The 16,501-nt window shown below is 38.0% G+C and overlaps 1 protein-coding gene across 1 annotated transcript; it reads right to left on the bottom strand.

Moving 5' to 3' along the window:
- Positions 1 to 11,633: 11,633 nt before the first annotated feature.
- On the bottom strand, positions 11,634 to 15,963 carry LOC111255544 (very long chain fatty acid elongase 7-like). Its single transcript, XM_022817619.2, has one exon. It carries the CDS (start codon positions 13,416 to 13,418, stop codon positions 12,465 to 12,467), a length of 954 nt encoding a protein of 317 aa, XP_022673354.1. The 5' UTR covers positions 13,419 to 15,963; the 3' UTR covers positions 11,634 to 12,464.
- Between the last annotated feature and the right edge of the window lie 538 nt (positions 15,964 to 16,501).

Below are 16,501 nucleotides of genomic sequence, written 5' to 3'. Positions count from 1 at the left end.
GTAGAAAACTTTTTAATGCGCCTTTAGAAAAGTCACATAACATACCCTTCCAAACGTAGTTAGTGTAACGTTACTTTATGTGAAATATACGATACTTGGCACCCTGTAGTCTTAGTTCTGCTGCATCGTAATTTGAAAATTTCAACGTTCTCTCAATTTATGACATACATTGACAGTCTACCAGGCAATAGAAATCGTGTTCAGGTTAACAGGGTAAAAAACTACGACAATTAACAATGAACAAAAGCTCGACCTGTCTGAAAATCTTCCTATGCATTCCATATTGCTGTGAGCGTAGCATTCGCTGTTACGGTTCACTTAAAGCACATACATTTGTTGTAACAACCCAAATATTCTACTTATGGGTCTACTTTTATAGTCAGCGTAGGAACGGTTGGCCATTCGATTACTCACATACATGGTTTCTGCTAATAAAACGTTGTCTGTAGCAAAAGGCTTAGTCAAGCCTTTTGCATACCTTCACGTAGCTGTATTTACATATTTACTGAAAAAAACCTTAGGTCGGATCATTCAATTACTTGTCCAGGAAACATCGTTGCTGTCCAAACGGGACAAGAAATATCTGCTTTCATCATCGCCTAGTTTTTAAAGAGTTTTCAAACTACGATCAATGCTCATCCAAAAAAGTGCTGTGACAAATTGAGATCAATATCAATGTTGCATACCAACAACGTTTGTCCGCATAGTTTGGGCGAACAGCGTTACTTGCATTTACTCGTTTATTACTTTTTTCGAAGTGGTTTGATTCAAGGTCGTACATACACTTCGACTTGTTGTTACTCGACATGCCAAGTGAAAAGGAACGTGGCTGATTTGAAAAGACTCAAGTCATGGGCTCAAGCAATTTCGCACTGGAACATCATAAACGCTTACAGCTCTCCTACATTTTCTAGATGATCTAACTCTCCACAAATATAGCAACAACAGATATTCAGATAGCGAGAAGGGCACGGACAAATTCAACGTAGAATGAAATTTCTGTGACGGCACAAGCTTCGCTTTTGATTAACAGCGTTGTCTCGGCGTTAGATTCTGTTGTACAGTCCCTAAGAGACAGCTCGGGCATTTTAAAAACATATTTGGAAGTTATAAAGATTTGGATGTGGCATTAGAGAAAGCGCTACACAAGGCTATTTGTAACCGATCGACACGGGTTTTATCACTGGCGGAATATTAGCTTATTAAACGTGCCGCCATGAACGTTGTTTGCTTCAGGAGAGCATCCAGCCAAATATATATTTTGGGCACATCCTCTTCCTTGGACAATCGAACTCATGGCAACTTGTCGATGAAACCCTAAAGGATAAAGTAGGTCGCAATACGCGGCGCGTCCTAGGGCTCCTAGATTTTCAAGAAGCATCCAGACTGTAACGTCCTAATGTCCTACTCACGGTCATCGTCATGTAGTGCCAATCGGCTAGATAGGTTACCCACTCTAAGTTCACTCCATTTCTTATTGAACTCCGGCCTCAGATCTGGGACAGAGGTATAAATTTAATGAGTGCTGTTTCAGTTAGAAACTCTAGCGGAAGTCTAACAGCGTTGTTTAAACTATTTACAAGTAAGGCATTAGCCTAGTTTAAGAAAGTTTTGCTCCATATACGCTTACAGGACCCACAAAGTAGGCTTGTTATAGATCGCAATTATTAGAAGGTGTCTTCTACGATAGTGTCACAATACTAATTATGATAATCGCATAGATGTTATTTTTTGGCGGATAGCGCTATACAGTCTTTTTAAATAAGACCTTCTAATGACGGTAGGGCAACTTCGCATGAATTCATAATGCACAATACAACATCTTAATAGTTGAAGAAGATGGTAATAAGGAGCTTGGTTCTTAAGCTGGGTATCGTGGTTTTCTCCGGTTTAGAATTGCTTTTGAAGCAATACACAGAAGTTTGTAGCTCATATTAATACAGTCACCTCTCATCGCTTATAGTGGTTTTTAAATGTCTTTCCAAGGTATCATCTGTTAACCTGGTTCAATAGAAATGTAGATCTTTCGAGCTTTCTTGCCTCCGAACAATCTTTCATAGATGTTCGACATTATTCATGTAGGTTCCCTAACTTTTTTGCAAGGTTTTTCAAAATGGTTCATAGTTTTCTTAGCATATTTTTTTTTTTTACTTTCTTGTTTGTTTTGTTTTTACTCACTACAACAAATTACCCAAAGCGGGGTTTGTGTGTAGCTCTGAAGCTCTGATATCGGTCGCGTAGTTGCTTATTTTACACGTAACTGTACAATGCTTTTTGAATTCTGTTGTGCCTCAGCCCCCCGGCATGGTCCATACTATGCTTTTGGTAACCATGACCCCTTTAGTTGCTACATCATCAATGTAGCTATTTTCCGTGAAAGTTCCATACAGCATAGGAATATCTATTTGTCTCCAAAGGCTATCCATGATCGATATGAAAATTTCAGACTTTTTTGCGTGGGAATCTTGACCGTTTTCGCTAGGATTTTATCTAATTCGGGGCTTTACCCTTTAACAGCCGTTTTATTTACACTTCAACCGCCTCTAGCGAGGTTAGAGAAATTCTGTCCTCTTGTAAAAAGTCGTTAAAGCAGACAGGGTTCGGCTTGCTGAGGAACACCCTCGTCGACACTAGAGCCCCTTTTGTAGCGACTTAGCCTCTACTATTTTTTGGCCATACCTACCCGTTTTTCCTTGTCCTGGTATACTGTAGTCGCACCCTTATTGTAGGCTTTCTAGGTGTCCGCAATTTCTCTCGGATATCAATATGTCTGTTACCAACGTGAGGTCGGTTCGCACGCTTTTATGAGTATTGTTACCATTGACTACGATGTGATATTCTCTTCGGCTTTAAGAAGCTTCTACATTTGACGTTAATTTCGACCTCAAGCTTTTTTACGGTCAGGTGCCATACTGATTGGCACGTGTGTGCGTCTTGCTTTTCTTGCGAGGTTTCTCAGTACTTATAGACTACATGGGCATGATCGCTGTTTATAAGGCTACATTTCAATTTCTAACTCTTTAAGCTACCTCGTTGCTTTCGAATATGGCATTTCTATATATAACCTATAATGCAGGTTTGCCTTCCTCGCTCGATGCCTTTATTGAATCTAGCTTCTGTTGTAGTATTTTAGCTCCTTCGTCTTGCTTCTTCCGCGGTAATCTTGATCACAATGCCTTCCGATATTCTTTAGATTACTCGACTTTTTCTTTCTGCCGCGATGGCCGATCTTTTAATGCTAAGTTTTAAAGAACAGTTCTTTGTAGGTAGTATTCTACTTCTTTATTTTGTCAGCATCCAATTATGCTCTAATAAGTAGAGCCACTTTTCTTCACCTTTTAAAGATGAGTTTCCTCCCGATTTCATCTGCCGTGATAGTTGCCGCTGTGTCCTCTTCGTATCCTATTTTTCCCACGCTAACACGTTGCTCATCTCATCTGGATTGAGATTTGTAGATTCGTTACTGTGTCACCCACCTACATGTTCCCCAATACCTCCAACGTGGCGATTCGCTAATCTAAATTCTTCCTAGTTTTACGCCTGCTGAAAAGAGCTGGGTTAGAATCTGATCAGGCAAAATCTTGAATTTTCGTTCTGTATCAGCACTACTCTAATCGCTCTGTTTCTTATGATGCTGTTTTTCACGACCTATGCTGCCCTAAAGTTTTCACGTAACGATCTTACTTCAGTGGTTTCTTCTCTTCTCTGATATCTTTAGAGTCTCGAAGGTTTTGCAGTATATCCAGGCTTTTCTCTTACTGCTTGGGATCTTCCAGCGGATCCCCTTATTTGTTAGTACCAGAAGGATCTCTGATCTATTGTGTGTACTCTCTTGACAGCTTCATTCATCAGATTCATTTAATTCAATACTTTCGTCTCGTCGCCATTTTTTTAACATATACAAACCTTCTTCGCACCTTTTTTTCGGTGATCTATCCTGTATAATGTTTTTTTACCCAGCAATGATTTCTATTTGACTTCCTACTTGCTTCCTGGGCTCTTTCAATTTACCAGTTCTCTTCTTCTATGGCCTGTTGTGCCTTTGGTTTGTGCACTCGTTACTCCATTACTCGTTACATTTTCCCAGAATCCCTTTTGTTTATGACTATCGGCCCTTTTTTCTCGTTTATATTCAACAATGTTATATCCTTCTTTTATCTTAACTTTTCAAGTCCTAATTCCGTGTTACCCGATAAGTTTTAAAGCGCCTTCACTTCTTGCGTACTTTTTATAAAGGTCTTGGTCTCTTTAAGCCGATTTTGTCCGTTTTGCGTTCTCTGACGCAAATGGCCTATGCGCTTTACACTTTTTCCTGTGACCTACAGTACTTCTCCGTTATGTTTGCTACCTCGAAGCCTTTTATGGCTCTCAGAACCGAGAGGCTTGATGGGGAGCCTTTCTTTTTTAGAAGAACTTGAATAATTCATCCTTTTCGAAGATGTCTATTTAGGATCCATTTGGATGAACCGGGTCGACCTTACATCTCTTCACAGCTACACCATGATAGGTCTGTTAGGTTACGCTCCCTTTCGTCGCGGACTGTTTAAAGCAGTAGTCAAATAGTATTCAAATGTTCTGCTGAGAAATAACCAGGAAACGGAAACCCATGGAAGATGGATGGGCAATAAACTATTTTAATGTGACTGTAAATAACATAAAGAAGAAAGAGTGAAAAAAATAACGAGCCAAGGATTAGGCGTTCCCCAACCGAGAAGCGATGACAGCGACCACTCGCAAAAGTGGGCAGTTATTCTAGAGTCCTGAATAGACTAAGGGCTCATAAATTAAGCCTACCGTGCGCAGTGCTAAAAAAGCTCATTGATGCATTGTGCCAGCGTTACGGATATTATAGAGACGCTATATTTTAAACATGTTTCGGAAAATGACCAAGGAGACACCAAGAACAAGACACAAAGAACAGCGCACACGCGGAAAGAGTGAGCGAAAAATGCTGAGGCAGATTAGTCTCAGGGATTCGCTTCGCAATAGTTAGAGGATCGTTACTTTTAAAAAAAAAGTCATAAAAAGTTAACAATTAAGCTATTGATGCCAACCCGGTAAGCATATACTGATTATGGATGAGTCATGCGAGTAATAGAAAAAAATCGATAAAAACCAGAACGGAATAACCAACGATCGGAAAACGTAGCCGTCATGTGTTGCCAGAAGGAGAACGACAACGGCTCGATACGCAAAACAAATGCAGACACTCGTCAAGCGAAAAGAAGAACTGAAAATGTGGGAGCAATACTCACAAATTCAGTGTCCAGGTATCAGTTAGGTAGAGAACTACTTCACTAGTGTTCGCAGGTTTAGGTAAAGGCAGATCTGCACAGTCAAGGTGGGGTCGAAGACATGTAGTAAGAATATCACACCAAAAAACCGTTCCAGAAAGAGAGGTTAGGCTAGAAGCCAAAATGTAAACTATATGCGATACCCAGCGTCGGTGAAACACAAGAAACAGAATTTCACCCTTTTCCCGATACAGGCGTGACATGCGACATTCTGAACGTACCAACACATACGAAACAGGCATAGTGGATAGCGTAAAAGAGCTCGAGGATATTTGCGTCACCAGAAACGTTGACTGTCCAACAAAGTGAGTGTTCAACCTTGTTGCCATACACAGACCTGACCAAAGTATTAATATCCAGTTGCATACGGGGGCCTATTGTAAAAAAAGTTGAGCCGCAGAAGCATCAAATTAGCGAAACGAACGTGAATGTCATATGCGTTTAATTAATACAACACCAACCCTATAAAGAGGTATCTTGACAAGTTAAACATAACACAAGTGACTACACCGCAACAACCGCGCTAAAAAAAACAAACAGCAAAGGTAACTTCTACCGGCTTAATAGCCGGCTGATAAAAATTTGCACATATCCTTTGGGAAAATCAGGTCATCCAGGTATCGTACAAAAACGACAACCGCTGCCGCTTAAACGCCAATAAATTACACATTCATGTCGTAGTATAGACCTAGGGACTGCATAGCAAACAGTAGCCTCCGGCACAGCATAAACAGCCTGCAAGTGACATACCACCAAGCTGTCTTAGGAAAGGAAACGTACAGGACCTACAGTGAATTGGGTAAACCGATGGATGAGCCGTCCTAATTTCTGCACATGAAAGTGTGAAAAGCTAAAACATTTTCTTAACACATCTAACCCGTCTTCCACACCAAAATACTAATGGAGCGAAGGAATCGTTTAAGGGAGATTGTACATCACAAGCCTGTGTCTAACGATATAAAGTCTTGAAGAAGCTCATTCGGGTCAAGAAGAGAAATGGAGGCAGCCAGTAGAAAAAGTGGAAGCTACGCATGAGATATATTATACCAAATGGTAATGGATAAGGTTAAAGCGCAACTATCTGACAGGCTTCCTTCTAACTTACTTAAGTTGTTTAAAGAAAGTAGGTTTTTACAACGTTAGAAAAGGTAGAAGTTGCCCTAACTTTTAAAGATAGAGCTGCTGTCATAACGTGTCGGCCGGTATGCCTCCTTATCATAACTTCTAAGCTAATAGAAATTATTCTAATCCGCGGGCAAAAGATTGAGGAAAAAAGGACAAAGGACAAACATGTATTCAGGAAAAGACGGTCGATGATAAGTGCTATCCGAAAGGTATAACAAATAAAGCAAAACGAAATGTTCGTCTTTTTTATGTCGATAGATGTTAAAAGCGTTTTTAATCATATTCCCGTAGGGAATCCCATTCGATTTGAAGAGAATAACCTCTTCGTATCTTTAGAATAGCTTCTGTGTTACCGAGACATCTTGCCTCTTGCGGGTGTCCCGAAGGAATCGATTCCTGGATCCACTCTGTGGAGCATCGACTAGCACGAGTGCTCAAATTTCTTTTGTACGCCGGATAAGTTGCAGCTGATTGCGTACGCTGATGACATAGTACTATTGATGAAATCCCGGACAAAGCCTTTATATTGCGCTCGCTTGGGTCGATGGGGCTGAATCTGGCACGCATACTTTCCAAAATAGCAGGCTTAAGAGAAGCTATACGACGTTTTCTGGTTTCTGTAGCGAAATCAACAGCCTTGTAAGTCTATTCAGTCGGGGGAGATTGACGCTGAACTCTAAAAGCCACGGGAGCTACGCCGGACGAATTAAGTGGGGAGTAGACGCGAGCAGTGATGTTTGATCTCGATGTATAGTATGAATGGCTGCGTGGCGCAATGTCGTATTCTCTGAGACAAATGCTTAATTGGACACGAATAGCTTTAAACCTATATGGTAAAGATTCGTAAAACGAATATGTATACCTGCATTATTTGCGTCAGGAACCATATTTCCTTGCAAAAGAACTTCTGGATTGTCGCTGAGGTGAAGTTCAGAGCCTGTTATTTTCTCTCTATTAAATGCGCGCATCCAAGTTCCGTAGTTTTTTTTTATATGAGACCATATAGTATTATCTTTCATCAATTGTCCTTAGAAATATAATCATGTACATATGCAGTGTCCTTGTGTATAATGTTATATATGCAAAATTACGGTCACAGGCTTATGCAGGCGCCTTAACATGCTAGGTACGTACATTTCCATAGACACCGATTAAAATAACATCAACCAAAAACTGACTACTTTACTCCCAAATTAAAAGCTTGCATCAAAGTTTTGCAGTCATACTCTGGACTGCGACGGTGACTTCTAATAGAGCAAAAACTAAAAAAGTACCTTTGCTAACTGCTATTATTAAACCAATTATTGGTTAAAATTGTGATTAGCTCAACTGTACTTTACGGAAGCATAGGATATCTAGAACAAATAACAAAGTGTTTGTGAGCAAGCAAGTTTGTTTTTGCCGATTTTGATGATATTCTGCGAACCTATAGTGCAACTGCGTGCATGGCGGCAAAGCTAATCTAAGAAACATAGTCGGCAATTATTAAAACAAACAAAATATAGTAAATTTTGTCTACTCGCTATTTTTTTCCTGTTTTCAACTCATTATCCCGAAGCCTGCAATTCATTTAGCCTTTTAAACACTTGGGAATAATAAAAACAATCGATGTTTGGAATACATAAACACATGCCATGCCCTCTTAAGGAATTTAACAAGAAAAATAATCGTTGTCTCTCTGTAAAGCGGTAATGTAAAGTCTTTCTTTTTTTTAAAGATAGTTAGAAATCTGAAAATATAAAGTGTGAATTATCATGTGTATTAAACGCTCTATGCATAAGGCGTAGTTGAGATTTGTAAAATCATGCTAAAAGCTCCGAAATGTGCCATGTGTACGTAGTGTTTTTTTCTGGTGCTTGAAATCGATAAAACTATAAATGGTATCAGATATGAACGCCTTAGTACGATCGACTCGTGCTCGCAGAAGTGATGTTTTAATTTTCTCCCATAAAGAAAGAATATGTTTAATAACCGGTTTCTTACCAATCGGTTCTAATACTAATACCATATAATAAATAAGGACGGCTTTTTTGCAACCAACTGACCTTTTCATTGATTGACATTCTATTTTAGCTGATGTCTAGCCTGCCACCCTGCCTCCAACAAATAACGACCTCCCGCAGTTCGCTGTAAATATTGCACAATAAGTAGAAAACGTTGTAACCTTACGAAACCTCTGCGAATGTTTCAAAGCATCCTGAACGACATGGCTCAGAATTGGCTTTGAATATAGTTGTCTAATACCTTCCACCCATTCAAGCTAGAGATAATGTCGTTCTTATTGCTATTTGCTAGGCTATATTGTGTAATAGTGGGTCGCTTTTGTCGTTGCTTACTGCTGATCTATTTTAACTGAACAAATTTTCTTGATAACTATAGTAGTTCGTGCTGCAAGTTCGCTAAATTCTATGTTAAATTAAGCCAGAATGTGGATTATATGTAAAAAGCACTTTTTGAAATGGAATATTAAACGCATAGTTATACAGCGTCAACCCTATCTTAACCAACCGCTATGATTTTCCCTAATTTTTAGGAAGTATAAAAATAAGTTCAAGCATTCCGTAAATCATCGGGAAAAATATCATATTCGCATTTGGTCTGGTATTATAAAATATGGCAATTTTAAGGTACGAACACGCGAAGGATATAAGTAAGGGTTATTCAGACACACAGCCTTGTATGCCAGAAAACAATATGTGAAGCTTGTTTTGCTTCTCTATAAAGTTAAATTATATTTATAAAAGTTTCTGTTTTCGGATCAAGTTCTTTCGACTTGCTTTTTGAAAAGAAGTCTGTACATAATATACTTATAGGGAGAATACGGGCAGCGGTATTTCCGCGAATGCCAAACTAGCTCAATACAGCATTCTCGGAAATGTATTAAAGTATTAAAAGAACGGAACAGGTTTTAACTTTATTTAATTAAACTACGATAAGGATGCACCTGAACTACTAAATGAAACTAAATATATATTAATTATTTTAATGATAAAAAGGTTCGAAACGAGCGACATACTAATCTTTTCGTACAATCCAATTGTTACATTTGATTCTGTTGTTTGCCAAGGATCAAAGCACGAAACGTTGAGCAAACGGCTTTGTTGGATCTGAAAAACTACGTCAGAGACACAATATTGTCCCAGTTTTACTTCGTAGGTGTTATTACATATTGGTACAACTTGAATTGAAGTTCTGCATTATAATGTATTTGTTCTTGTCTATTTTTGTAATCATATAGTTTTCATTGAAATTACTATAAATAAGGGCGGTAGTTGACATTGACGTTTTTACAATTTATTAATAAGCATCAACTGTCAAATAATTCACCGTCTCATATAAATAAGTAAACTCTTAAGAATATTAAAAATTTTATTGCACTTATCATTCATGTCTTGTGTTAGTTATACAAGTATATGCTTGTTAGTGTGAAGTTTTTTTGCTAAATAAGTAAGGCATTGAACTTTAAATGAACGTTACTATTAGAAAAGTAAATAGAGAGGTCAATTTCGGCACGTACTATGCAGAAAGTGAGTCTAAAATAATTGTGCAATATCTATACCTTATTAAAACAAGGAGAGCTTTCGTTTTTAATTAAAGTCAACGACTTATTTCAATATATATTGAGCAAAAAAAAACTCCCCTATTTGGCTCAGATTAAAGAGTTTACGCCAGATCAGGGTTTTCTTAAACACGACAGTAAAGAAGCATAATAACCTAGCCGGTCTGCAATAGAATAACTGACTACTTTCTAAAAAAAAAAAGAATCTAATGGGTAGAGATAAAGAAAAAAGACAATGCTAATTCGGACTGAAAGTGACTCAAGAGTATTTGATTTTTTGATGAAGCCTAATGAAGATGGTCTACTGGTTAAATACAACCTATCCTTCTCGTATTGAGAACGTTGACCTTTAAGAAATATCTTTTCGATTTGTTAAATGTTTGGAGCCCGCATGCATTATAGATGCCTTTGAGCCGTGAGGGTTTCCACCAAGGCTTTGATGACCCCGATATTAAGTAATGTCACGTATCAGACTTGTAGTTACAAAGCAATGTGTTGCAAAAGTCACTATAATAATCAGGTTATGGAACGACCCAAAATTATTCTTTTTTTTTAGTCGTAGAGAAACGGCCGCTAAACGTTTTTACAGTTTCTTTCGAGTTTTTAAGGATTGTATTGAATTTTAGACTTTATCAGAATTATGAAACTTCTCTGTGCTTACATCTTAAACTAGTCTAAGTGTTTTGGTTCGCAGCTGCGTTCAATATGTTACGACTATTATGTGGGGGTGGATTTACAGATCGATAGAAATAGTTGCGTTCTCAGTACTTTATAGGCATAATTGCCTGTAAAATTATAAATTTTATGTCGAGCAATAATCTTCGGTGCTTTATCTTCGTGTTGCATGCATATGATCTTCCGTCAGGTTATGAGACAAGATTCCAAGTGTATACTTACAGGAAAAAATATTTGTGTAAATTTTCTTTAGTTATATCTATAAATACACCCTAGTTTAACAATACTTCTCTACGATCATGCAAGTCAACGGTGCTGCCACCCTGTGAAAGAATATTGCGCCCATCTTTAACGAGAGTTGAAAATCACGAAAAAACAATTGTGATGAAACATCTACAAAGGAATCCGTTTTATTTTAGGCCTTATAATGTTGAAGTACACTTATTGTCTAATTTTAAAGCTCAAAATTAAGTGACCTGCGCTAAAACTAACTGTGTTTTGACAAACGATTGTGGCACTAAACATAACTATCTAACTAGGTATTTCGATTGAATTAGCTCGAGATAAAATGAAGAAATTTAGAGGTGCTGCTGCACCACGATATGGTGCTAAACGTCACCAGAATGTGGGGTTATTCAGCACCTTCGCCTGAGACCCCACAATGTTTTATATTATATGTTACATCGAGATATATATCTCTCAACAATTTAATAATTGATATTATGAGAAAACTACGAAATTGCCCATAAATGGGAACACAATTTATTTATAACATTACATTCTTAACTCTTCGATAACCTGTTTTCATTTACGAAAATGCTGCATTTTATAATAATTATATAGGTATTTTTCCGCTACTTTAAAGATTGTCTGAATAACCATGTCGGAGCATCATTATAAAGCAGACACTATAATAACATGTATTCTTATAATATTCTACATATAATTATGTCAACCCACCACCAACACAAAACGCACGCTTCGTCAAGCCTCAGAAGCAATCTTAATCAAGTTAAGATGTTTTATTTCATAACCGTAGTCTTAAGATTATAACAAGTAAAATACAAAGTCTGATAAATACTTTTTTATTCCAGAAGGCGCATAGCTTATGATCCTATACATTTTGGTTTGTGAACTCTCGTTCTACAAAAGGCCACACATTGTGCGCCAACTACTTCACTCACTTGTGTGAATATATGAATGCAACCATTATTTGTATAAGGCAGCCTTTTACATCTTGGCCAATGCTTCAGAATCGTCTAAAAAACTATCGGCACTGTAATATTATAACAAATTTCTAAGCCGTACTAATAAAAATTAAATGAATGGTAAAAAAAAACGCTAAATCTATTTTACTTGTTTCGCACAGTAGAAGTAGCCTCAGATTTGCACTTTGGCTATTTGGGCAAAAAGACATAAATTCCCAAATTACTGTATGAACATTTTAAGGACTTCGGCCATTGCAGTAAAATCACTTTTAAGCCCAATATGTCCTACTGTCATATATATATCAAATACCTTAAACAGTAAAGAGCATTACATAAAAAACGTACACGAATACGGTTTGGGAACGTACACGTTTAACAACGTCAGCGCATGTACATCTTATGCACATTGTTATCGAATATATGAGAAAAATGTTTTATTTTTTGTAATATATGTAGGTAAATAATATACTATGTCAGTCGTATTGAGAATGATGGATATAAGTGTTTGAAGATCGAAGAATATTTCATCCAATTCGAATTTATATGCCGTGAAGCATACGATTAAATGGGTTACCGTCTAGAAGTCACATATCAAATAACCAATTAATCACCTTTCTTAGAAGCGTAACCTCTGCCATCTGAGAAAGAAACAATTCTAATATTACCATTTTTTGCGGGCGGCATGAACTGCAACTCTTTCATTAGTTCGCCCTCTAAAATCGATCTTTTCTTAAATGTTAATTTAATCTGTCTCTTTACGTATGTTTGCACGTAGAAGCGACAGAACATTGCCAAAAAAAATATCGTAGGCCCTATTACGACCACCACGTGGTCAAGAGGGACATTGCAACGCTTTTCGAACACGGGCACTATGAGATGGCCGATGGCTATCACAAACTGTATCAACTGTAATTGTGTAAGGTATTTTTTCCAAACAAGGTAACGTTTAAATCGGTGCCCGAATGATGCCAGAAAATAGTAGGAGTACATAATAATGTGTATGAACATGTTGATGCACGTCCCTAACATTGGTTGGCCTTCGTAACCGTGCAAGGCACCATACCAACCTATAAAAACAACCAGACAGTGATGTGACAAGTGTAAGAAGCTGACATGAGAAAACTTTTTCCGCAACACAAAAAATATCGTGTCAAGAAAATCTATTATTCGTACGAACGTATAGTAATAGAGGGCGTTCAGCAACTCCATTGTTTGTGGCGAGCGGTCGACGTAGTTGATTCCCTGGCAGTATAGCGAGTAGCCTCCACCAAGGTATGTGCGCCGAAGAATGTATTGAAGCATAAAAGCATTTGCAAATACCATTAGAATATTATATACACGCATTAAGGGCTTAAGGTTTTCGAAAGGTACACGGTCCTTCATCCAGCGAGGACCTGCCACTTTGACCACATATAAGTAACCGGCAAGTAGAATGACTAGGGAGGGCAGATTGCCTACGAAAGGCCACCCCTCCGTGCGGGGGTCCACTGGTGACCAAAAAATTTTTGAGTCGGGAATCATACGTGAAATAATTAGCGACATTATTTTAAATAACATACAAGAATCACTTTTTTAATAACCAGAATGAGACGGAAACAAGATAATCACAAAAGCACTTTATAACGTAATTCTGTCAGAGAAGACGCACAGCTTATAATCCAAGTCCTTTGTAGAAGACTTTAGCAATCACCGTCACCATTTTTAAAATTGTGTTGCGAGCACAAGATGATAGTCACAATATGGGGTCTCACATGTCAAGTTTAGACACAATGAGTGAAGCAAGTTTTCAGCTCGGGCTGAATATATCACTTCTGTTGAACCAAGGTTTTGATCTGAACGCAGACTTTAGTTCGTGCAAAAGTCTGGCCAGAACGACTACCGCTTCGAAATGACGTTGTTGAATCCCGGCTTAATACTCCAACGATGTAGTTCTCTACACCCGATCGTATGCAAGCTTCGTGTTGTAGTGGGAAAGGGGTGGTTTGACACTTTACAGCATTATACGCAGCATAAGGCGGGAAAGACAAGGATAGAAATGACTGTATAATGCAAGAGACAGATGCCGACGTAACACAACGCCATACAGCGAGAAAAGAATATTTCACACTAACGACTTATTTCAAACAATCCCTTCTCCCCAGCTGTATAAAATATGTAGGATGATTTGATCAAATTTGCTTATAGTTTCATATCTTGAATCAATTCATACCTTGTTGAACAGTTTTGTCATTAGATCGTTGGCATTTATTGATCGTTCCAACGCTAAGGCTAAAGTTGACAAATAACCAACATATCAACATTTTTTACCTTAAAGGTCTGCGAACTATACCGAAGCAAAAGTGACTATCATGGGAACTGTTAGAATGAATTCCATAATTATTACAGTTACAGCCATCGTCAGCTCTACCCTAGGTCCCCTATTATTTATCTAGATATAACTTGTGACAATTCTTCCGAACACAAAACATGTAATAGTAGACAATTAATGTTTGTGTTTATTTGTAAATTGTTCGTTCTGTTAATTTAAATGAGTGGATCACTAATTGTCGGAACTTTGCTTACAAAGGAATAATGAACCGGAGACGCCTGTGAACATGTCGACCAGACACACTCAACAAGTCTCGGTTTCTTGTTGTCTTGATGCTGGTCAAGAAAGGAAATCTAATAATTATAAGATCACGGACCTATTTACAGAAATTTAGTGGTCCATACAGCATTTCTTTGGTGCGCCAGCCCTAATTCATGCACCTAATTGGTATTTATTACCTCTCAGGCGTGAAAGCACCCTTAGAAAGCTGGGATTAGATGGTTGCTATAGCCTATCAAAGTTACACATATTAAAACTTCACAGCATGCCAAAGTCAGCAACTCGGCGTCTTTATTTGCCCAACAGGTTATGGTATTTATTGGTTAATGCTTCTGTTGTCTAGTTAAAAACAATAAGAAAACAAAATACTATACCAATGCGGTACTCCCATTACTCTTATCTTCGAATGTTGTCTTGTTATGTTATGTTGCTTTAAGAAGCCAAATTTTCCATTGGAGTATATAGGGGAGCGAAAACTATGTAAAAATTTTAGACGAAATCGATGACCTTGACATGAACGGCTTTGCCATTGTGTTGGTAGGCCCAACGGCAAATGCATAACTACAAACATTCGGTCCTCCTGCTGCTGGTCAGCCTCACATTTTCAGCATGGGAGGTACAGCTGTTTTCGGTGTGATCAAAAATTTTACATCGAAAGCGAAATGATACAAATCAGTCAGCTTAAATATGGTTTTACTTCCCTGTATCTAACAGATACCAAGTAGCCGCACGTTGTGACAATATTGAGTATAGACTGGCTCATTTCTATGCCAGCAGTACGTTTTCCCGGCTTGAAAATGATAGGCTTATTCTGGTTTACTTACTTAATATTAATAATACGACCAGATTATTTGAGAACAGCTTCAAGTTTTATATTCAAAATGGCTAGCGGCAGGCAAGCTATTTTGTATTTCTTATATTCGGCCCCTTACAGACATACATACAGGGTCAGTGCCTGGTATTCGGAAGATGAAAGCTAATAATCGCGGAAATTTTTGTAAAACTGATTAAAAAAAAATCTTTTTTATTGTTAATTGTATATCGATTCGAGTTGCTGAGATAGGCAAAGAACTAAGATGACGGTGTCTACTACAATATTCGCATCTATTGTATTCTTTAAAACTAGTCCATAATCTTCTTTTCGGCAAATTTGACGCCTTTTCCCTGAATTACTGACTGGTATATCAGAAGCTAGACTGTCGAAACTTCCAGGCCTATCATTTTCTACAGCCCCTTTAGAAAAATAAGAATTTTGGGCCAAAAACGGTGGATGTACCAAGGCTAGCGATTACAGTAACAGATTTCACACTATTACCTCTATATTGGCATAAATGTAAGTTTCGAATACTTGAGCTCACAAATAGGCTCAAAATAAGCATTATCATTTCGCTTAGCGTGCATACTCTGGGCGAAAGCAAAAGTATACCCATTTTGCGGTAAAAATTACGATATCATTGCTAATGTATATGCTTCATTTACAGCATACAAAGGTGCATTAAGCCTCATTCCTTGAGGATCATTGTTTAACATCTAATAACCCACCTGTGAGTTCGGATGTCTATATTTAAGCCGACGACCAGTTTAACCGAGTACCTGAGAAAAATCGAAATGCATAGCTTAGTCCTACACAACTTCATTCAGTCCTGTCGATGTGCACTTCCGCTTGGTAAAGCCATGTTAGTTTCTCTCAAAACAAAAATACAGATAAAAGAATCTTTGAGTAACTACGTGGGAAATACTCAATTTCGCTTCTTCCTTATGTCGAAATCCTGTTATACCCTAGCACAATAGTGTCTTCAATAAACATAAACAGTAGAGGTTCGGTATTGAAACAAAGTGATATTATAATAAATGCTTTTTGAGTGGGCAATGTACAATGCTAGTTAGAGCCAGTACTACCCAAACGATCAGCGCGTTGCGTTATATCCCTTGCAATCATGCGAAAAATCGAGAACCTTCAAGGCCCCAGACCGCAAAGGTCGTCGCAAATTAGAATGCTGAAAGAAGACTAAGAAGTTGACCGGGTTTAAGTTGTGAGGGGCAGGCTTTGATA

The sequence above is a fragment of the Varroa destructor genome, unplaced genomic scaffold (assembly GCF_002443255.2).
Source record: "Varroa destructor unplaced genomic scaffold, Vdes_3.0 BEIS01000001.1, whole genome shotgun sequence".
NCBI classification, from domain to species: Eukaryota; Metazoa; Arthropoda; class Arachnida; order Mesostigmata; family Varroidae; genus Varroa; species Varroa destructor.
The sequence above is the reverse complement of the archived record's forward strand: the minus strand, read 5'-3'. Positions and strand labels throughout refer to the sequence as shown.